Source organism: Manis pentadactyla, chromosome 12, assembly GCF_030020395.1.
Source record: "Manis pentadactyla isolate mManPen7 chromosome 12, mManPen7.hap1, whole genome shotgun sequence".
Lineage (NCBI taxonomy): Eukaryota > Metazoa > Chordata > Mammalia > Pholidota > Manidae > Manis > Manis pentadactyla.
In genome coordinates, this window is record NC_080030.1 from 4,603,556 (window position 1) to 4,625,284 (window position 21,729).

A 21,729-nucleotide genomic window follows, 5' to 3' on the forward strand; every position below is an offset into this window, starting at 1 on the left:
CGCCCCAATGCAGCTGCACCTCACTGGCTCGCACCAAAACCGGACACCTTTATTTCCTTCACTTTCATGGGTCGAAAGTGGTACCCGTCACTTTACATCCGCCCCTGTCGCTCAGTCATTGGCTTAGAAGGCAAGGCTGGAAAAGGATTCTGGTTAACAAGAAAAGCAATCTCGTCTAAACCCAGAACTCATCAGGGATTGGGTTAAATAGACTGCCAATCTTTACAAGCCTCGCCTTCCGCGTACTCATTGGTTTGAGTACACGACGACCTCATCAGGCGCCCGCTCAGTCCGTTCAAAGGGGTCTTTCGCCAGGCCCGCCTTCCTGTCCGCTTGATTCTTGGATGCAGTCAATCCGGTTCTGAAGCCGCCCCGCGATTCTGGAACTCCCCCTTCATTGGGCCTTCAGGCTTTGGGAATAGCCTCGGTTTGCCCGCCCAGCGCCTGCATCCCGCAGCCCATTGCCGCCTACAGCTGTCGGTCACGCGGCACCTCCCGCCCACTGCCTTACGCGGCACTGCAATTGGCTGCTAGCTTCCAGAGTCCACGACTGGTGTCCGGGGAGCGGTGGCCGCCTCCCATTGGCCCGGCGGCGCCGTCCGTCACGCCGCGGCGGGAGGGGGGGGGGCGTCCCTCCCCCCTCGTCGTCTTCCCAGCCGCTCGGTTCCCAGAGTGCTCCGCGGCCGTGTGGAGCGAGGCCTTGTTCCCGCGTTGAGCCGCCGCCGCCGCCGCCTCCTCCTCAGTTTCTGCCTCAGCGCCAGGCCCGGCCCCGCCGCGCCATGTCGGACTACAGCACCGGAGGACCCCCGCCTGGGCCGCCGCCGCCTGCAGGCGGGGGCGGAGGAGCCGGAGGCGCTGGGGGAGGCCCTCCGCCGGGCCCGCCGGGCGCGGGGGACCGGGGTGGCGGCGGCCCCGGTGGCGGCGGCCCGGGCGGGGGGTCGGCCGGCGGTCCCTCGCAGCCGCCCGGCGGGGGCGGCCCGGGAATCCGCAAGGACGCCTTCGCCGACGCTGTGCAGCGGGCCCGCCAGGTGAGGAGGCCGCGGGCCTGAGGGGCGCGCTGGAGGGCGAGGGCGGGGGAGGGGGTGGGGTCATGCGCGCACGCGCGCGCGGGGTCGCGGGGGGGGGGGGCCGGGGCCGCCGCGGGGTCACGTGGGGCGGTAGGCGGGGGCCTGGGCTGCCGAGGCGCCTCGAGTGGGCGCTCCCGCGGGTGACCCACTGCGAGGGGAAGGGGCATCCGGGGGTTCACCAGGAGCGGCTCCTGAGCGTGCAGGCGCCTAAGCCTAGGGATTCACTTTGGGGACCCCCACCACCACTTAGGACGCACACGAGGGCATACTCCATCTCTTGGAAATAAAGTGTCCGCCTTACCCGGAGGAAGGTCTTGCTTTTCCCGCATCTCCTCATTGGGGAAAAGAGCCCTGTTTGCTCCCAGCCCAGCCCCGTTTCTGCTCCCCTCCCCAAGAAGAAGGAACTTTGGGGGAAGAAAAGTCCTTATTGAGCCTGGAAAGTGGACCCTTTTGCTGCCAGAGTGGCCCGGCACTTAGGGCGGGCATCGTCGCTGGCTCTTTTTGATGGTTCTGGTGGCTTTAAAGCGTGGTCTGTCTCTTGGGGAAAAAGGGCGAGGGTCCCGTCGATGTGTTTTGAGGCATGACAACTCAGACGTGTCACAGGCTGGCGTGACTGGCCTCCCCGCGGGCTGTGGGGGCAGGTACAGAGGCAGGACTTTGCTGCCCTTTCAGGAAGTGGACCCTGCTCATGCTTGAGTATAGTCCCAGCCGGGCTTGTCCCAACGCCTCCAGGGCAGGGTGGGAGGTCCCGTTAGGTGAACGCCATGTTCCCCACCCAGTGGTCTGGCTTTCTCAGTTCTTGAGTGGGACAGGGTTCTGATAAACGCTTGCTGTGGTTGCCCACCAAACTGTCTTGACTGTGAAGCAGTTTAGACAACTGGAGGAATTGGTGCTGTCTGTTGGGGTGGGATACGGCCCTCTCGAAGTGTTTAAAAAAACAAAACAAAACAGGTGAAAAGATGGATCTTTAGCTCACGGTGTGTGTTTCTTTGGAAAACGTAATCTACAGACAGGCTCTGGTCTTAAATGTGTTGTATTGGGGTTTATTTGAAGTTTTCTTCACGCGTCTGATATACGACGTGTTTCACAAAGGGTCTTTCGGACCAATGAAGACTCCAGATGCTTTGAAGCAAAAACTTTCCTAGATTGTTAAGCTAACATAAAGATTTTGAGGGTAAGGGAGATTAAAGAAGGTTGTGCTCCTCGGCATCCAGGAAGACCAGGCTGCAGTCACACTTTCTGGCTCTTTCTGCCCGGCCGCCCCCGGAAGGAAGTGTCTGAAAGTTCTCCCTTGTGCAGGTGACCTGAGGACCCTCGCTGGCACCTGAGCAGCTGTTCCTTTAGCCCCTAGACAAGTCATTGTGGCTTACAGCCTGGCCACGAGCAGCTTAGGCACAAGTCCCATGCAGAAGGGGAGCTTTGGCATTCCTGGGTAACTCTTGAACTCTAAGGCCTTTGGTGACAGCTTCCAGAATGTCTTAACGAACAGGCTTTTCCCTAAGTCAGGGGGAAGCCACTCCCAGGGCCAGACGGCCAGACCTGTGAATTTTCATGCACTGGAGAGATTCTGAGAGATGGTTCTTAGCACCACAGAGAGTTGATTTTGGTGGTAATTCTCCTGTGCTCACAACTTTATTTCTAGATTGCAGCCAAAATTGGAGGCGACGCTGCTACCACAGTGAATAACAGTACTCCCGATTTTGGTTTTGGGGGCCAAAAGAGGCAGTTAGAAGATGGAGGTAACTACCTGTGGGGAGGGAGGGTCGAGGTGCAGAATGAGGAGCTTTGTTTGAATGCAGTTCAGAGTTGGGATGGGAGCCTGCTGCCATTTGGTCTTTTAAAACCTCAGCAGTCCCAGCTTTGTTCATTCTTTTTGTTTGGCCTGCCATCCTGAGGTATCGGGTGGCTGAGAGGAGGGCAGATTGATCGCCACTAGGTTCCAGTTGTAAGTTCTCAGGAGCGTCCCTCCCTTCTTGGTACGCTGGGGAAACGCTGGCGGTTGTATTGGCTGGCCCTGGGGCATGCAGCCTTACCCACAGTAGCCACAGTGATCCGCTTGGTGATGACCCCTGACTTCTCTCACGCGGGACCCCCTGCTTCCCAAGGCAGGTCCCGTCCTAAGCTGGAAGGACATGGGTGCCACCATCATTGTCCCTCTGTTAATAAAGGGCCTTTTTGCCCTGGGCGCTGGTGGTGGGATTGGTGACATCTGGCCCCCGCTCTGGGGTTGGTCTATGCTGTTCTCCTGTCTTGGCTCTGATGGTGGGGCTGGGGGGTTGCCGGGACGTGTGGCACCAGCATCAGATTTGAGGCAGCTGCGGGTGGGTGGGTGCTGCATCTGACATCCTCTCTCTTCACAGACCAGCCCGAGAGCAAGAAATTGGCTTCCCAGGGAGACTGTAAGTCCATTGGGTGACGGAGGCAGAGGGCAGCTTCATAGTTTAAGAGGTTTTAGGGAGTCAGGAGCTAGCAGCACTGAGACAACGGCCCCTCTCTATGGAGGCTCTGGGTGTTCATTATCTGAGCCCATGAGCTTTAGGGGTCCCTGAGGCCGTTGGCATGGAGGCGGAAGTACTCCATGTGTGTGCTGTTGTGAGGGCGGCTCTGTCATGCTTGGTGCTCAGGGGGGCTCAGGAGCCCTGTGATACGGGCTAGGCACCCTTGTGCCACCAGGAGTAGCCAGGGGCTGGCAGCATTCAGGTCCCAAAGAGTAGCCAGGCCAACCTTTGCTCTCCGTTTTCTCTCTATAGCCATGAGTTCTCAACTCGGACCCATCCATCCTCCTCCCAGGTAAGTTGTGGCCTGGGGGACATGTCGGTTCTTCATCTGTCAGCGGTCTCCAAGCCTGAACTAGGGGGGAGGCTCTGGGGGTCATGCTGCTTAGGACTGTGCCTTCATGGCTGGCAAGCAGGGCGAGGGTGAGAGGCGCAGGGGGCTGTTCTCGTCCCAGGACTTGCCTGTCTGTGGGGCGCAGGGAGGAAGGGGGTCCTGGCAGCTGCAGTGAAGCAAGGGGGGTGTCCATGCCCTGTTGCTTCCTTTTTTTGGGGTGGGGACACTCGAAAGCGCAGGTGTCCATCTTTCTAAAAAGGTGGGGGCCGGCCTTGGTTTTCTCCTCTGTCTTCTGCAAACGTGCGTTTCTGAGAGCTGGTGGAGCGCGGGGAGTCTTCTCCACCTTTTCAGTACCCCCAGAGTGACTTCAGCAAATGCAACATAGAATATTTGAAGGACTTCACTTCTCTTTTTTAATGGGCCAGAAGTACTGTAAAATAAAGTGATTTACTAGGAAGAGTAAGTGAAAAAGAAAATCAAACTTTTTTTTAAATCAACAGATGTAAAATGATTTGGCCAGATCATCGTACAAGTGTCCATGTGCCCACTTCCATCTTGAGTCAGGGGGGGCAACACTGGTCAAGGGGCCACACTGCCTGAGACCAAGCCTCTTGTGGCCTGGATGGGGAAGCTGAGGCCTTGAGCGGTCAAGAGGCTGTGGGTAGCAAGCTGTGCCATTGTCAGACTCTGCTTAGGCCTGTGCAGTCCCAGTCCCATGTCACAGCAGGGTCAAGGGCCTGCCCTGGGCAGGGGCTGTGGCTTCAGGGGCCTTTTTCCAGGACATCCTCTGGCTCTTAAATCCCCCCTCCACTTTTCCTCTGGAGACTGACTCTTGTCTCTCTTTGCAGGACTTCAATGACAGAAGAGTACAGGGTCCCAGATGGCATGGTGGGACTGAGTGAGTGTGGGTCACTGTGGGGTGCCCATTGTCCCCCCTCTCGGGACAGTTCCTGGGAGCTTCTGCCAGCCCGGAGCTTTGGTCGTTGGGGCCTCCCGGATTCTGCTCTCGCCTGGCCTTTCTGGTCAGAGCAGGGGACCACCTGACGGGCTGCTCCCTGAATGTCAGTGCAGGGCCCCCCCACAACCTCTGCTTTTCTCCTTGTCTCCCCCTAGTTATTGGCAGAGGAGGTGAGCAGATCAACAAGATCCAGCAGGATTCGGGCTGCAAGGTTCAGATCTCCCCAGGTATGAGAGCTGACCCAGCTGGGCTCCGCTGTCTGCTTGAGTGACCACAGATGTGAGGCGGGGGCAGTGTTTAGTGCTTTCTGTGTGCAAAGCTTAGGGCTGAGAGGTGTAGCTGCCACTTCTGTTCTTCCATTTTACAGCCAGGGGAGGGCTGAGGTGGCAGGGCAAGGGCTGAACACAGGGAGCCCGGGTCCAGGCCCTGCTTGGAACCGTCAGGTTAAGCTGCCACCGGGACTGAACGTCTGGTGGGAAGCCCAGTGGGAGTGTGTGGAAGGACAGCTCTGAGCCCAGTTCTGGAGGCCTGCGTGCTTGTGCTGCTGTGTGGGCTTGCGGGGCTCTCTCCAGTTGGGTCTGGCTGACTGGGCTGCTTGTGCCATCATCGTGGTGGTGGGAGTGGCCTGGGTTTTGGATCTTCTGGGATCTGCCTCTCCTTCCACTTTGCCTTTTATCCTAAAAGTTCTGCCTCCCATCATGGACTTAAAGCTTCCTGACCGTGGCCTTGTGCAGAGTAGTCTCCCTCTTGTTTGGGGAGGTGATGTGACGGGTCAGGCTGCCCAGTAGTGGTGGAAGTGGCTGTTGGTTGTTGTGGAAGTTTCCTCATCTCCACAGAAGGCCTTTCCAGTGTCTGCAGACACAGGAAGGCATTGGCCTGTCCCCTCTTCTCTCCAGACAGCGGTGGCCTGCCCGAGCGCAGCGTGTCCTTGACAGGAGCCCCAGAGTCCGTCCAGTAAGTCCCTGGCTGGGCCTGTCATTATGACAAGGGAGCAGGCAGAATCTCTCTTGATCTTTTCAAAAGCTGGGGGTGACTCCCATGTCCCTTATCCCTGCCCTCCCCAGGGTCTCTTCTGACACATTGGTTCCCCTTACTCCAAAGAGCGGGGACGCCTGAGCCTGAATAGCCCTAGCTCCAGGGGCTGGACCCTCTGCTTCAGTCAGGCACACACGTGGGGTCACCTTCCCTCCTCAAGCTGGGTGGGGCTGCCAGCCCATACCATTTGAGGTGATGACACCCAGTTCTCCTTTCCAGGAAGGCAAAGATGATGCTGGATGACATTGTGTCCCGGGGTCGTGGGGGCCCCCCCGGAGGACAGTTCCATGACAACGCCAACGGGGGCCAGAATGGCACGGTGCAGGAGATCATGATCCCGGCGGGGAAGGCTGGCCTGGTCATTGGCAAAGGCGGGGAGACCATCAAGCAGCTGCAGGTCTGGGCAGCCTCTCCAGCCCATTCCGACAGCTCTCCTGTGCCTTGGTCACACGCCCCAGCCATCCCGCCAGCTTCTAGCCTTTGCCCTTTGCTGCCTCCGCATGCCCTGGCCCCAGAAAGCCCCTTAAAGCACAGCACTGACCCTTACCCTTGGTTGTAAAGGAACGAGCTGGAGTGAAGATGATTCTAATTCAGGACGGTTCCCAGAACACGAACGTGGATAAGCCTCTCCGCATCATTGGCGACCCTTACAAAGTGCAGGTGAGCGCACCCTAGGGGTGCCAGTGGGAGCGGCGTGTTCAGGGCACAGCTGGAGGCTAGAATGAAAGGAGGGGTTTTCAGGAATCCTGGCTTTGAGTCATCCAGGACTGTTCTCGTGCCAAGCTCTCCCCCTCAGCGGTTGTATGTAAGCAAGTGGCCTAAGGTTTCTCATCTTGCGTTTTCTCGCCTGGAAAACGGGGGTGCTGGCTGTGTCTACCTCTTAGGGTAGCAGGTGAACGGGGCTCCGTGTTGGGCTCACACCCGTGTGTCAGTCCTCAGCCCAGGCCCGGGCCCCCTTGGGGCTGGGGAGGCTGGGGTCATGGTGCCAGGCGTGCACACATGCTGTGTGTTTGCAGCAAGCCTGTGAGATGGTGATGGACATTCTCCGGGAGCGTGACCAGAGCGGCTTTGGGGACCGGAACGAGTACGGATCCCGGATTGGCGGGGGCATCGATGTGAGTGCGGGCCTCCCCAGGTGGGTTGTGCAGTGCTACGGGGGGCCAGCTGACCCTCGGCTCCATCCCTCAGGTACCGGTGCCCAGGCACTCGGTGGGAGTGGTCATCGGCCGGAGTGGGGAGATGATCAAGAAGATCCAGAACGATGCTGGAGTGCGGATCCAGTTTAAGCAAGGTCAGGGCCTGCACTGCGTGGGCTGGTGGCTCCCGTCCTCCCGGCGTCCTTGGGGTTCACTGCAGGCAGCTGGGCACTGCGTTCAGGCTGTGGGGCTTCTGTGAATGCATCTTGTCTGCCTCCCCTGTGGAATAGCCACACACAGCTGGCGACGGGCAGAGTTTCCAAGTCCCCAGGGACTGGTTTCCTCACCCATCAAATCCACCTGGTCCCTCCGCCCACCAGATGGCCTGGCCCGGCTGTGTATCCTGGGCTGGATCAGGTCACTGCCCAGCTCGGGGTTCCTTCCCACACAGGTCTGGAAGGAGGGGGCCCTCTGCTGCTCTTCAGGGATTTGTAGTAGCTCTCGGCTCTGAAAGATGCAGCTGTTAGTAATGGGGTGCCAAGTGCAGAAGGAAGCGTCTGCCGCAGCTGGCAGGTTCTTGGGGGAGCGTGGGCCAGCCTGCCTCCTTCCCCGTCCCAGGGCATGGGGTGCAAGAGCCGCCCTTTGAGCCTGTGGTGTCTGTGACACCTCGTCAGGCATGGTGTCTGCCTCGAGGAGGTGGTGGTACCAGGGTTTGGACTTGTGCTTCTCTAAATTTGTCTCTCTCATCTCTGGATGCTGGCTTCAGATGACGGGACAGGTCCCGAGAAGATAGCCCACATAATGGGGCCCCCAGACAGGTGTGAGCACGCAGCGCGGATTATCAATGACCTCCTTCAAAGCCTCAGGGTAGGTGGCACGGGGTGTGCTGAGGGCTGGTGGAGTCAGAGGGGACTGGCCCAGCCTTCAAGGGAGGACCAGGGCCCAGGCTGGCCTCCTGTATTCACCCTCATCTCCCTTTCTTGCAGAGTGGTCCTCCAGGCCCTCCAGGGGGCCCTGGCATGCCCCCAGGGGGCCGGGGTCGTGGAAGGGGCCAAGGCAACTGGGGTCCCCCTGGCGGGGAGATGACCTTCTCCATCCCCACTCACAAGTGTGGGCTGGTCATCGGCCGAGGTGAGCAGCCCTCCACTAACCTGTCCCTCGCCCATCCTCCTGCCGCCTGCCCTCACTGCCTGTGGCCCCCATAGGTGGCGAGAACGTGAAAGCCATAAACCAGCAGACAGGAGCCTTTGTGGAGATCTCCCGGCAGCTGCCTCCCAATGGGGACCCCAACTTCAAGCTGTTCATCATCCGGGGCTCACCCCAGCAGATTGACCATGCCAAGCAGCTCATCGAGGAGAAGATCGAGGTGGGCTCCGGGCGGGGCTCTGGGAGCCTGGGCTCAGCCGCTGGCGCCCACCCACTGACGTCCACCTTCCTTCCTCCAGGGTCCCCTCTGCCCAGTCGGACCAGGCCCTGGGGGACCAGGTCCTGCAGGCCCCATGGGGCCCTTCAACCCCGGACCCTTCAATCAGGGGCCACCCGGGGCTCCTCCTCAGTGAGTGTTCCAGCTTCCTGGGATTTGGGATGCGGGCGGGGGTAGCTCTGCTGGCAGGAATAGCGGCAGGTCCCGTTTTCACCCACCACCAAGAGATCCATCCTGCCTTTCAGCAGTGGATTTTTCAGGCTGCACAGGGAGACCCCCTCCAGCCCCCATTTCTTAGACACTGGGTTTTAAAGAAGATCCTCATCTGTGTCAACCCATACACAAACCACACACATTGATTTAGGGTGGGGAGGCTTTAGTGTCCTCAGTCAATGTGGGCCACGCTCTTTGTGCTGTCTCTGGCCTTTGGCAAAGAACCCGCAGCCCCATCGGGTGGCAGGCTTGGCCCAGGCCCCTTCCCGTCAGCAGTCCCTGCCCCTGCAGAGGAGTGGCCCTCTTTCACATGTTCCCCGGTTCTTGTCCTGCAGTGCCGGGGGCCCCCCTCCTCACCAGTACCCACCCCAGGGCTGGGGCAATACGTACCCCCAGTGGCAACCACCTGCTCCTCATGACCCAAGTAAGTGAGGCCGCTCAAGTGGGGTTGGGGCAGAGCCTGGGTGCCTGGCAGGGCCGGTGGGCCGGCTTCCTGTGCCATCTCAGCCCGCACTGCTGCCCTGTAGATAAGGCCGCTGCAGCTGCTGCGGACCCCAACGCCGCCTGGGCCGCCTACTACTCACACTACTACCAGCAGCCCCCAGGCCCTGTGCCTGGCCCCGCGCCAGCCCCCGCAGCCCCCCCAACCCAGGGTGAGCCCCCACAGCCCCCACCCGCCGGCCAGTCGGACTACACCAAGGCCTGGGAAGAGTATTATAAAAAGATTGGTGAGTATGTGGCTGTCACAAGGGCTCAAGTCAGCCAGAGAGGGGTGGGAGGTGCCTCGTCCCTATGCTGTCCTCCCGCGCTCGCCTCCCGCAGGCCAGCAGCCCCAGCAGCCGGGAGCACCCCCGCAGCAGGACTACACCAAGGCCTGGGAAGAGTACTACAAGAAGCAGGGTGAGCCGGGGGGCCTTGGGGAGGGGTGGGCCCCATTGTCATCCCCAGCCACTCACCCTCTGGTCCCGTGCAGCTCAAGTGGCCACCGGAGGAGGTCCGGGAGCTCCCCCAGGCTCCCAGCCGGACTACAGTGCCGCCTGGGCTGAGTATTACAGACAGCAGGCTGCATACTACGGACAGACCCCAGGTCCTGGCGGCCCCCAACCTCCACCCACACAGCAGGGACAGCAGCAGGCAAGTGGGAATTGCCACCCTCCTCCTCCTCCTTTTTCCTTCCAACCCCCGGCCACCGTCCATCCTGCCTTAGTGGGTAGCGCCGGAAATCCCTTCCCCTGCGGGGTGTGTCCTTGATGCCTGCAGCGGGGGCCGCGTGGCCAGTCTCCGGGAGTCCCCACGAGCCGGGGGACATGTGCGCTGGGTCCAGAGGTTAAACGAAGAGGCCTCCCTCCGCCGGCCTGCTTGTTCCTGTGTAACGCTGTCGTGATGCTGGGGGAGAGCGCAAAACCAGTACAAGGTGGAACTGTGGAACTGGTGGGTAGTCCTGGGGGTGGGGGCAGGCCAGCCACGCACACGCTGGGCACATCCTGGCTGCTGACTCACTCGAAATCTGGCCACTTGGGAAGAAAATGGATATGTTTTCCCCTCTCTGCATTACTTTTTTGGTTTTGTTCATTTTATTCTTCTATTTTTATCCCCACAATCTTTCCCCTGGTGTCTGAGTGACTGTGTGTTGCAGTCCACCCTGGCTGTGGCGGGGACCAGCCCCAGGCCCTCCGCTGCGCCCGCCTCTGTGTCCCGGGCTTGTCTGTGAAGTGGGCATGATGATCGCTGCCACCTTCCAACCTACCTCACAGGGGTGTTGTGGGGACACCGTGATCTCTGGTTGTCATGTTGTGCTGTTCCTGAAGACACAGGGCACCCCCTCTCCGCGCTTCCCCGCTGTCTCTCCCTGCGGCCCCTGCTTCTCTCCTGCCTCTGTGTCACTCCTCCTCTGCCATCAAGGCGCCGGGCTGACGTGGCCGATTCCCTGGAGCACTTGGTGCAGACCCGTCCTTCCCGCCTGGGCCCGCCAAGGCTCGGAGCCCCCGTCACCCACCCCGCAGTGACCGATTCCTATCTCTTCCCTCTCTGCAGGCTCAGTGAATCGAATGAATGTGAACTTCTTCATCTGTGAAAATCTTTTATTATTATTTTTTTCCATTTTGTTCTGTTTGGGGGCTTTTTTTTTTTCCTTTTTCTTTTTCTTTTTTTTTTTTCTACGTTTGGTGAGAGAGCGACGGCTGCCGCGGAGTGCCAGGAGCCTCACGAGTGGCTCGGGGGCCGGGCACTGCCATGCCGGGCTCTCGCTCTCTCGCCCATTCTGTGTGTCTCATGCTTGCTTTCTTTCAAAATTGGGATCCTTCATGTTGAGCCAGCCATAGAAGATAGAACTAAATCTCTGCAAAAAAATTTTTTTTAAATTAAAAAAACTAAAAACAAAAAGCAAAACCTATAAAATTATATATATATATATATATATATAAATCTCTATCCCCCGCCCCACCTTCCTGAAACTGCCTCTTTCAGGGGAAAGCAATTCATTTTCTCCCCACAACCCTTGGCGCTCTTCATGTTTTTAAAATAAACTTTTAAAAAGGAAAAAAAAAAGACACTCTTGCTATTTTTTTTTTAGTTAGAGTTGGAACATTCCTTGGACCAGGTGTTGATAGGCAGGGAAGCCCCCCCCTGCCTGCCCCTTCCGCTCCGCAGCCTCTGCTCCTGCCCCGCTCCTCTGCCCTCCCCGGCTCCCCCGTGCTCGGCTCCCCTGCGCCCTCCCCGGCTCCCCACCCCAGGACTGCTCTGTCTGTGTCATCTGTTCAAGAGGACGTTGAAACCGAAAACAAATTGAGAACAAAAATTGTATTGCAGTTTTTACTTTTTATCGCTCGTTTTTAACTTCACAAATAAATGATAACAAAACCTCCCCATGTCTGCTGGGTGCCGTCTCTCCCTCTCTCTCTCTCCCTCTCTCTCTCTCTCTCTTTCTCTCTCTCCCCCATGCTCCCTCCCCCTGTAGAGTTTTGAAGCAGATGTTTGTTCTTTATAGATGTTGTAAAGGCCTGATAATGGTGATTGGAAATTATAAGCTTTGTGTTGTGTTTTTTATTTCTTTCCTTTTTTTTTTTTTAAGAACAGAATTATAAGAGAAAATAGTTTTCTGCAGGCGCATTGTGCTTTCCTAACTCTCACCCCCCCCCCTTTTTTTGGTTAAATAAAGTGCTTTTTGTCTAAGATCTGCGTGCTGGCCGCAGTTGTGTTTGTAGAGGAAACCAGTTTAGAGGTACAGGGTCGGCTGATGAGGGGGGGGTGTGGGCCCCCCAAAGAGAACTCTTCTGGTCTTGCCTGGTGGGAAGGGAATAGCAGGCTGGGCCCCAGGGGTCTCCCCCACCCTTTTTCTCCCTCTGGGAACTTGGGAGCAAGGGCCCAGGAAGAGCCCTGGGGACAGGTGTTGCCATGGATGCAGCCTGTCACCACAGCAGATGCACGGTCATGCCTCCGGGGAGGTGCCCAGCCTCGGTACCCACTGGCTGTGGCCTGTTGTGATAGCAGGCCCTGAGGTGGGAACTTGGCTTGGGCAAGGAAGTGGCACCAGCTCCCATGCATGGGGCAGGCCATGGCCTCCCTAGGGTAAAGACAGCTCGGGTGCATGACCTGAGGGCCACTTGGTGCTGCCTGGCCTGGGGGCAGTCAACCTGACAGGCAAGCGTGTTGTGCGTTGACAGTTCAGCACCAACTCCTAAGAATCGGGTTTCATATCGAGAACCCGGAGGCCTGGGCCCACAGGCTTGGGAATGGTCACACCAAGCAGCAGCCCAACAGCTGCCACCTGAGGTGGGGCCGTCCGCAACCCCGAGACCTCGTGGAGATTTGTCTGGAAGCTGCACTGTGAGGGTACTCATTGGTGGCCCCCTGGCCAGCCCTCCTTACAGGCAGCAGGCCCACAAAGAGGGAGGTGCTGCTCCAGACTCACATGGGGAGTCAGCTTAGACTAGGGCTACCAGACATCTTACCTCATGGCCACTGCACCCCGTTCTGAGCCCTGCGAGGGTTCTGGGGTGAGGGGAATGGCAGAACCCCCAACCCCCTGCCGTCTCCCTTCAGGCTTTCAGTGACAGAGCAGCACTTAGCAAAAATGTTTTCTGGAGTCTTCTGCCAAGATGGAGAGGCACGGGGTTGAAAGGGCCCGTTCTGAGCCGGTGGGGACATTGCCCCCCAGCAAGGGGGAAATGATCCGCAGACCCCTTACTAAGTGACAGTTGGGATTGAGGTGTGATCCCAGGGCCAGGCAAGGGAAGGGAAGAGGAGGGCTCAGGGAGGCTGCACCACCAGGTGACACGTTCTCACAGCGGCTGCTCAGCCACAAGCTGTGCAGAGACGCTGTCCCTTGGAATAGGCCATAAGTGGGAGGGGTCACCCGCCCACCCTGCCGTCCCATCTTCATGGAAGCTGGTTCCATAGGGCATCACAGTCCCTCACGGTAGCTCATCTCAGGCTCCTGTCCAGCTGAGGCTGGGAACGCCCCCGGAGTTCCCTGTTTTGATAGCAATGGAGAGTACAGAAATGGGGTGGGTCACTGTCCACTTTGAGAATCTATATGACTGGATTTGAGGTAAGCTGTGGTTCACCAGTTGTCATAATCTTATGTCTTGCAGTTATGTTCTAGGTTGTATTTAGTTTTGCAGTTTTTTGGAGCCAAGGATTGGCCCTCTAGACCTGAAATACTGCCATAGCCGGAGGCCAGAGTCTGTACATGTACTGCCTTAAGGGGGAAACGGAGGCCCGGAGAGGTCACAGCATGACCCCTGTGCTGTTCAAGCCAGACCTGCTTCCTGGGGAAGCATGGAGTGGGTGTCAAACCGGGAGTATGTACATTTCAGAGCAGGTTCTTCTGCTGACAGAAAGTCAAGATGGGCTCACACATGGTATAGTGGGTCTCCAGGTGCTGGTGGACGGCAGATACGCAGTCATCTGCCTGGTGCTTCTCCCAGCCCCGGCGCATAACTCTCTGGACCATGGTCTCCATGGAACAGTCGAACACAATGACGATGTTGGGGGCCTGGCCCACCAAGGCAGCCATGAAGGGACTGGATGAGAAAGCGGCTGGATGCAGTGGCCCGCCACACTCCCCCAGAGGTCAGAAATCGAGGGTTGTGCCGGTCAGTAAAGAATCACTGGGCCCCTGGGTCTATATGTTTTCAGTTCCAAGTTTTTGTTTTCCCTGTTGTTTATTTTTTGGATAAGTGGGGCACTGGCAGAGCGGTAAGCCAAGCACCACTGAAAGGAGAGAGCGGAGAGTTCCCCATCGTGGGCAGCCACCCAGGTACACCCTCCCTGGAGACAACCACGTTATCTGTTTCCTGTGTCTCCTGAAGTTATTTTAGGCATATGCTGTGGGAGCAAATCCAGCTCTGATGTTTTTTTCCTCTTTTATACAAATGGTGAAGATACTGATTGTCCCTTAATCTCGCTCACTCAGTATAACTGGAGATGATTCTATACTGGTATATACAGAGGTTCCCGATTCTTTTTCACCACTATATAGTATTGTGCTGTGTGGATGTACCACAGTTTACTTAACTAGTTCTAGGTTGGCGGATGTTTAGATTGAAATGTCCCTTTTAAGTTGGGTTTAAGCTAAGTCTTTACTTGCCTTGCTCTTACCCAGGGGACACTGCGAGTCCCTGGCTCACCATTGCCCATACCACACTCTGCTTTTCCTGACCGGCCCCACCTCACGGAGGCCTGGATCTCCATGGCCGCCCACTGTGAGTCTCAGTTCCTTCAAGTTCTTCCAGAATTTCCTTATAACAGAATCCAAAAGGGCATTAAAAAAATTTTTTTTTCCAACCAAGTGGGATTCATTCCAGGACAGCAAGATGGTTCAATAAAATCTATCCTATTACTACCTTAAGACAAAGCCCAATACCCATCCTCACAAACACAGAAGGGATAAATTGACAAAATTGACACATTCCTGATTTTTATCTTAAAAGCCTGCTAGGAATTGATAAGTACATCTTCAGTCAGCTTCCTACTTGAGGGAAATCTGCTTTCCCACTAAAGTGAGGAGCAAGATGAAATTGCCCCACTCTGGCAACTCTGAGAGGATTCGCTGAAGCAAGGAGAGAAAATAAGGCAATTTGAGAAACCTGAATATGAAGGAAGGGAAAGCCACATCTGTTGGCAGATAATGTGATTATGTTACTGGACAACTCAAGAAAATAACATAAACTAGTACAGACTTTAGAGACTTTGATAACTGGGATAGAGCATTTATCCCGTTAGGAAGAAGGCCCCACTTACAGCGGCAACAAGAATGAAAGATAAAATGCTTGGGGAAAACTTTTCCAAAAATGTGCAAAGTCTTAGGGAAAATTTCAATGAAATACTTTTAAGTGACCTAAAGACTGCAACAAAAGGAAGATATAAATGTTCTTGGGTAGGAGGATTCAACATTTAAAGGAACCAGGAGTTCTCAGTTTATAACTTTAATTTGATCCAACTGTGACATATTTTAGTTGAGTTGGGTTGATTCTACCATTCATTTATGAAAGCAAGTGGGAATGGCAGACATGCCATGGGTGTCGGGCCATTAAAGGAGTACATAACCCTACCAGATATTAAAACCTCCAAAAGACACAGTAATTAAAACAGCACCGCACAGGAGGCCCAGCAGACCCCTGGAACTGAATGGAAAATCCAGAAATAGACCCAAGTGAATACGGTAAGTTGGCAAATGGCTAGCATGGCATCTCAAATCAATGGAGAAGGGACGAACGTTTAATTAAATGATGCTGGGACAACTGAATTGCAATTTGGGAAAAGTTCAAACTGAATACTTAGTCATTCCAAAAACTTGGAGAAGTTCTAAGTGGATCAGAGATATAAATAATGTAAAGAAATAAGATCATACAAGTACCACATAAGCTATGGATGAATTCCCTTATGAACCTAGCATTGGAAAAAAAAAAAGTATGCCTCAAAATCCAGAAGAAATAACAGAAAATATTAATAAATGTGATCTAAAAATAACTCACATGGCAGCGACACAACAAAGCAAAATCAAAAGATAATTGACAAACTGGGTGAAAAGAAATTTGCAATCCTTACAAAGGGCTAAAAGTCCTAATATATAAAGAGTTCTTAGAAATCAAGAAGACCAATGGAAAGAAAATAGGCAAAAGATACAAAGAGTGCCCAGAAGAAGAAATGAAAATGGCCCTTAAGCTTTGGAAAAGATGCTTAACCCCATAGTAAGAGAAATGCCCATTTAAAACTATACTGAAATAGCATTCACACGTAGGAAGGCTGAGGAAGACCCAGAGGTTCGGCAGCAACCTCTGTTGATATGGCTGGGAGGAAATGGGCACTTTCATCTATTGCTGATGAGGGAGGGGGGTGGTATCTAGCAAAGTGCTCCACCCATTTCTCTTTCATACAGCATCGGTTTCCTAAGAACCCACCCTAAAGACGGTAGTCAACATATGACACCACATGCGAAGGTCATTTAGCATGGCATTGTTTCCAGAGGCAAAAGATAGCAAATAGCTTATTGTCTAGCAGTAAGTGTCCAACAGTTTCCTGTTCTGAGAGACGCGCTGAATGAACAACAGTCAACCGCATGCAGTGGTTACGGGTGCACAAAGCGATGAGGAGGGCCTCATGATGCTGACATGAGTTCAGGATGTATCGTAAAGTTTTTTTAAAAATGACTTGTATCTATCGGCTGTTAGTTTTTGTGTGGATCGCTCACACACACACACACACACACACACACACACACACATACCTGCTTTATATTTGCAAAAATAAACACCAGAAGGACAACCCCAAAACTAATGAAAAGGTTGCCTATGGGGAAAATGAGGGCACAGTCTGGGATCAGGAGTGGCCAGTCTTTCTCTGGAGATACCTTCCTATGTGGTGTTGACATTAGAGTCATCAATTTAAAAATTCAGAAGTTAAATTTTAAAAAGCAATCCCTAAATATTGAAAACCAAACTGAAAACAAATGTACCCAACTACACAGAGAAAACAATGATCCCAAGCCACCAGGTGTTCGTACTACACACAGTGAGATACATTGTAAGGGAAGGCAGAGCCGCAAAGAAAGCAGAAACTTCCTTCCTGCTTTTATTCTTAGCAGTTGATACTGTATATTCATTCCTTGGAAAGGATTTTGCATCTAATGGTGTCATGCATATGAGTATGTTAGTGGTTGTATGAACCACACTTTTTAGGGAAAGAGGAAAGAGCAGCAAAGGACTAATGTTAAGTATGGACTGGAAATAGGATGAACTTGCGATTTTTTTTTTTTCCTTTCAGAAGTATATGTTTCCCAACTCTGTCCCCTGGAGAGGCCTGGGAATGATGACAGCCCATTGGCAACGTGTACCTGGGCACCCAGATTGGACGCCACTGAGAGAGGGCTCCTTGGAGAGATGGCTGATTCCAGGACGACGGGATGTATGAAAGACGGGGGTGGGAAGTCGTGTCAGGAAGCGGGAGAAGGTGGAACTGCGAAGGAGGCCTGGGCATCAGATGGCCTCATGGGATTGATGTTAATCATCTCTGAAGGTGCTGGGTGAGAGCGCTCCTGTACAGGGACCTGGGGACCCTTCAGAACACATCCCGGGCAATCACGACAGGACGTTTGGCCCAGGAAAAGCAAGTGTGGCCAGGTGTCCGTAAGGATTTGATCTGGGTGTGTGGAAGCTCATTAGGCTGTTCTACTTTTGTGTGTGCTTGAAATTCGGCGATCACCAACATGCCAACGTTTCCTTGCTGGCTTTTCTGCTCCAGGAGCATGAGGCGCACACACGCCACACACACTTCTCTTTCCTGGTGAGGATGGGGACGTGCGTGCCTTCAGTCTATCCCGTGCTTCTGAGCAGGAGGCTTTGCATAGTTTCGTGGTCCAACTTCAGATTCACTTCTAGCTGTTATTTAAGACCCTGCATTCCAGCAACTTCTGTTTTCTACATACCTTTTTTTTTTTTTTAAGGTCCTGATAGCACTTTGGCAAATGTAAAGTGAGCATCACTTGGCAAAACAAAAACCAGTGCTGGTGGCCTGGTTTTTGAGATGGTCCAACAGGATGTCACCTCTCAGGGGAGCTGGCTGAAGGGGTCCAAGAGGACCTCTCCAGTGTCTTGGCAACTTCCTGCGAGGCTATAATTAATAAAAAGTTTTTAAGAACCCCTAATTATTCTAAAGTGTTCTTCTGTGAACAGGGGTGTTTCCCTACAGGCGAGGCTTTGGGAGAAACAGGACCCAGATGAATGGGCCCCTGCCCGTGGGCATTTAGGGGACAAGGTTCCTGGATGCTCCAACACAGCCCAACTGGGTGTTTGTCATTTTCTCACTTCTGACGGACACACAAGTACAAGAGGAGACCGTGTGTCCATGCAACCTCAGGAAAGACCCCAGCACACCCTGTCAGTGTGGTTAAAATTGGGGCCTCGCAGCCTGATTGCCGGGGCTGAAGTCTTACCTCCACCACCTAAATGGTGTGGCCCTGGGCAAGCTGCCCGATCCCGCCGTGAAAATGCAGGATCTTGACAGCGCGAGAAACATTCTTCTGGAATGTTCCAGAGGATCAGAGTTCATCGGTGGTCTGTTGAGAACAGCGCTGGGCTCGGTAAAAAGCTCAGGATGCATTCACAGTGCCGTTGCCATGGGGATGTGCAGGCCCTGTGTTGCCAAGTCAGGCAATTTTCAAGAGAAGCTAGGAGTGTTGATGTGGCATCTCCTTATTTTTAAAAATTGGCCACTAATTCAAAAAAAAGTGTCAGTGCTGTGGAGTCCAAACCACACACATCGATGGGCCAAATGGGGCCCTCGGGCCAGGAGTCTGTAGCCTCTGTTCCGACACTCTTTGGCATTTGCACAGTCCACTTGGCTGGCGCGTGTGACTGGGCACTGGCCCGGGGCCCAGGAGGGCAGAGAAATCCACTAGCCAGGGCTTTGCCCACAGAGCTCCCTGCCCAGGACTGATGGAGCGGCTTCATAGAGGTTCCAGCAAAGGTCAGGGCCCTGCCTGCCTGGGGCATAGTGGCCCCACCCCGGCTACCTTTGATTCCTGCCTGGACTTCTTGGGAGGCCTTTCAACTGGAGTCCAAGTCTCAGGACAGCCTGCAGATCTGCAGTTCGCTTTCCCTGCTCAACCGGTTCCAAATGCTGTGCCTCTTCGTCGCACAGGGGCCCAGCCAGGCAGTTTCCTAAAGTAGGCACTGCTGGTGTGCACAGGTAACCGGAAGAAACTCCCTTGACCCTGGGCTGGTGCCCCCTTCACACTCAGTTCTCCCATGGCCCTGCTCCAGGGAGGCCCCTTGGACCACCCAAAGGGAAGGCCCGCTGGCATCCCAGCGGGATGGCATTCTGTCTCTGTTCTTCACAGCACGCACTGCTCCCAGAAATTGCTCTGTTTTGTGTGGCATGATGTGTTGCTCTGTGCCTGTCTGTTGGCATACTAAGAGCAGGGACCAAGTCTGTGCCATGAATGCCCGAGCCCAGAGCTTGTCCTCAAGAGCTATCCAGATGGTTGAATAAATAGATGGCTGAATAACTCTATTCCACCTTTATGGCCCAGAGATGAAGCTAAACCACCTGCTACTCTGGTTCACCTACCAGGTACCAAGAATGGTGCAGGAAATATTAAAATGCCTTTGTCCTTGCCCTCCACCCAGGTTCTAGACACTTCCAGCAACCTCCTGACTGCCCCTTAATACCAAACTCCACTTCCCTCTGTCAGTTCCTCTGCCCTGAGCTTCACCCCTCCTCATCTCCATCCAAGGTAGGGAGAGGAGGAGCCCATGCATCACCACCCTCTGTGAGTCACTTTTGGGTCACTTGCAATGCGCTCAAACTCTTTGGCCTGCTTCAGCTCCCGGGGAAGCCGTCGATGAGGAAGCCCCGGCTCTCTGGGCAAGACAGTGTGTTGTCACTGACCATATCCAGGATTATACCCTGGGGAGGAAATGGGTGGGTGGGTCTGTTGCCCTGGGGACCCCCTCACTTGTGTGGTCCCCTTGGCAAGTTCTCTTCCTTGGTCTGGACCTCAGGGTGAATTTGGGGGAGCACCTTCCCTGACCAGTGCCTGGGATTCTGAGACAGCGCTGGTGTCCTGGGGCCTCTAGAGGCACTTCTGGAGGCCCAGTGACCGTTCACTGGGCAGGCATCTGCTGTGTGCTAGGCTTGCTGGGTCCCATTTACTCATCACTGCTACCCTACAGGTAGGCACTGGGGTGACCTTCATTTTATGGTGAGGGAAGGGGTGCAGAAGGAGCCAATGATAAATGTGTCCAGGGTCACAAAGGGAACAAACAGTAGGTAATTTTACTGCATGTTTCTCAAGTGCTGGGCATCCTGCCAAGCGCTTTATAGGAATGATCTCATCCAACCCTCACTACAACCTCTTGCCTGTCAGTCCAGCTGCTTTCCCATTTTACAGATGAGAACACAAAGGCTCAGCACAGCAAAGCATGGCCAGGCTGGGCACCGTGGTCTTTTGAACCCATCAGCTCCCGCAGGGCCTCTTCAGGAGGTTTTTCCCCATGTGCACCCTCCGGCCCCTCCCCTGTGCCCGTGTGCTCTCACTGTGAGCACCAGGAGCCCCTGCAGCATGATATCAGGGATCTTTTGGCCCTGCTGGGTGCTATGTTGGGCTTCCTGCCGTAGCAGCTGGCCCAGCCCCACGTGGCAGAGGCCATACTTGGTTGTCATGTTCTTGCACTGTGTCCCTTTGCCACAACCTGGGCCACCCATCACAAAGATGACCAAGGGGGACTTGAGGATGCCTGCGGTGCCCAGGGAAGAGGAGGGAGAGGGATTGGTGCCCGTAGGGGCCAGCAGGCACCCAAGTGACTATCCACAGTTTAGTGGGTATCCTTGGGGGGCACTGGACACAGGTCTGCTGGCATACCCACTTTGGCCCTGGGGTGGCATGGGGGGGTTGCGTCTTGCTTGGTGGTATACCCAGGCATGATGAGGGCTAATGCTGCTGTGGGTAGCTGTGATGTGGATGTGAACCCAGGCAGGCCAGGCTCTGTGCACACAGCATCTCCTTGAAGTGTCACAATGATATTATCCTCCCTTTGTACAGTTGAGGAAACTGAGGCCCAGAGAGGGGCAGGTACTTGCCCATCCCCCCCAGACTCAACGCAAACCTCCCTCCCCTTCTTTCACTCTGTCCAGCCCCACTGGCTTCCTTTCTGTCCTTTGAACTTGCCAAACTCATTCCTCCCTGCTGTTCCCTCCACCTGGGAAGTCGCTGCCCCACTGCCTTCCACCCATCAGGCCTTCACCAAGCTCTGTCCAAAGAGCCTCCCACCCCGTCATTCCTTGTCTCAGAGCTCCATTTAAACCATGATCCATAATGATTTTGCCTGGTTGCTTTTCTTACTTGTCAGCCCAGCCGGACTGCACTCCATGAGGGCAAGGACTATTTCTGTCCCACCTGTCCCTGTATTTCTAGTAGTTAACACTCTAGTAGTGGGTGATGAATGAATGTTCACGACCTCCAGACATGTCCATGGGGTGCTGTGTTTTTGGTGCAATTTTGGTGTCTTGCTTCCTTCCCCACTTTGCTTAGCCAACTCCAATGCAGCACTCATGCCCAGCATAAACCTCCTCTCTTCCCTGGACCCTCGGAGCCGCCTGCTCCTTCCCTGTGGCAGCCGTTTCCTCCTGGGCTGTAGATACCATTTTCTGAGGCTGTCTCCCCTACTACACTATCATGACCGAGAGGACAGGGAGCCGGTTTGACACAGCCCCGTGGACCGCCCCAACCCAGCACAGCAGGCGCTTAGGCGGATCGATGAGTGGCTGATCTCTGAGCATGCGCAATTTTATTACTACGATGGGGGAGGGCGTGTGCACACCTGCACTTGGGGGTGGGATACCTGCACCTCCCTCCTGCCCTCCTCAGCCTCCTTCCTCTCCTCCTAGTAAGCCAGCCTCCCTGCAGTGTTACCCTTCTCCTGCGGCCTCGGGGGCCTGCCCATCGGGGGCAGCTTGGACTTGCCCAGAACCATTCCGCCAGCGGCCTGTGGGGTGTTCGCCCTCCATCCCCACCCAGGCCCTGACCCCTCCTGGCTCAGTTCAACGTCATAAGCGCCCCTGGCCCGA

General features: G+C 55.0%; 1 protein-coding gene across 2 annotated transcripts; it reads left to right on the forward strand.

Moving 5' to 3' along the window:
- Positions 1-607: 607 nt before the first annotated feature.
- Positions 608-11,013, forward strand: KHSRP (KH-type splicing regulatory protein). Of its 2 annotated transcripts, XM_057489731.1 has the most exons (20): positions 608-1,028; positions 2,710-2,806; positions 3,428-3,466; positions 3,818-3,857; positions 4,745-4,794; positions 5,010-5,081; positions 5,751-5,808; positions 6,109-6,286; positions 6,451-6,549; positions 6,906-7,004; positions 7,078-7,180; positions 7,792-7,892; positions 8,012-8,156; positions 8,231-8,391; positions 8,471-8,580; positions 8,997-9,085; positions 9,189-9,389; positions 9,484-9,561; positions 9,635-9,795; positions 10,696-11,013. In XM_057489731.1, the coding sequence occupies exons 1-20, from the start codon at positions 780-782 to the stop codon at positions 10,702-10,704; spliced, it is 2,139 nt and encodes a 712-aa protein (XP_057345714.1). In that variant the 5' UTR covers positions 608-779; the 3' UTR covers positions 10,705-11,013. The 2 variants fall into 2 exon arrangements, with proteins under 2 accessions (XP_057345714.1, XP_036751625.1); XM_036895730.2 differs by having other exon boundaries at positions 609-1,028; positions 9,635-11,013.
- The last annotated feature ends 10,716 nt before the right edge of the window (positions 11,014-21,729 follow it).

What these genes read in the sequence shown, in the direction of transcription:
- KHSRP (XM_036895730.2), top strand. Translation starts at nt 780, where the DNA reads ATGTCGGACTACAGCACCGGAGGACCCCCGCCTGGGCCGCCGCCGCCT. An exon ending in TGGGCTGGTCATCGGCCGAG is followed by an intron (nt 8,157 to 8,230) that starts GTGAGCAGCCCT and finishes TGGCCCCCATAG; the next exon opens with GTGGCGAGAACGTGAAAGCC. An exon ending in ACCTGCTCCTCATGACCCAA is followed by an intron (nt 9,086 to 9,188) that starts GTAAGTGAGGCC and finishes GCTGCCCTGTAG; the next exon opens with ATAAGGCCGCTGCAGCTGCT.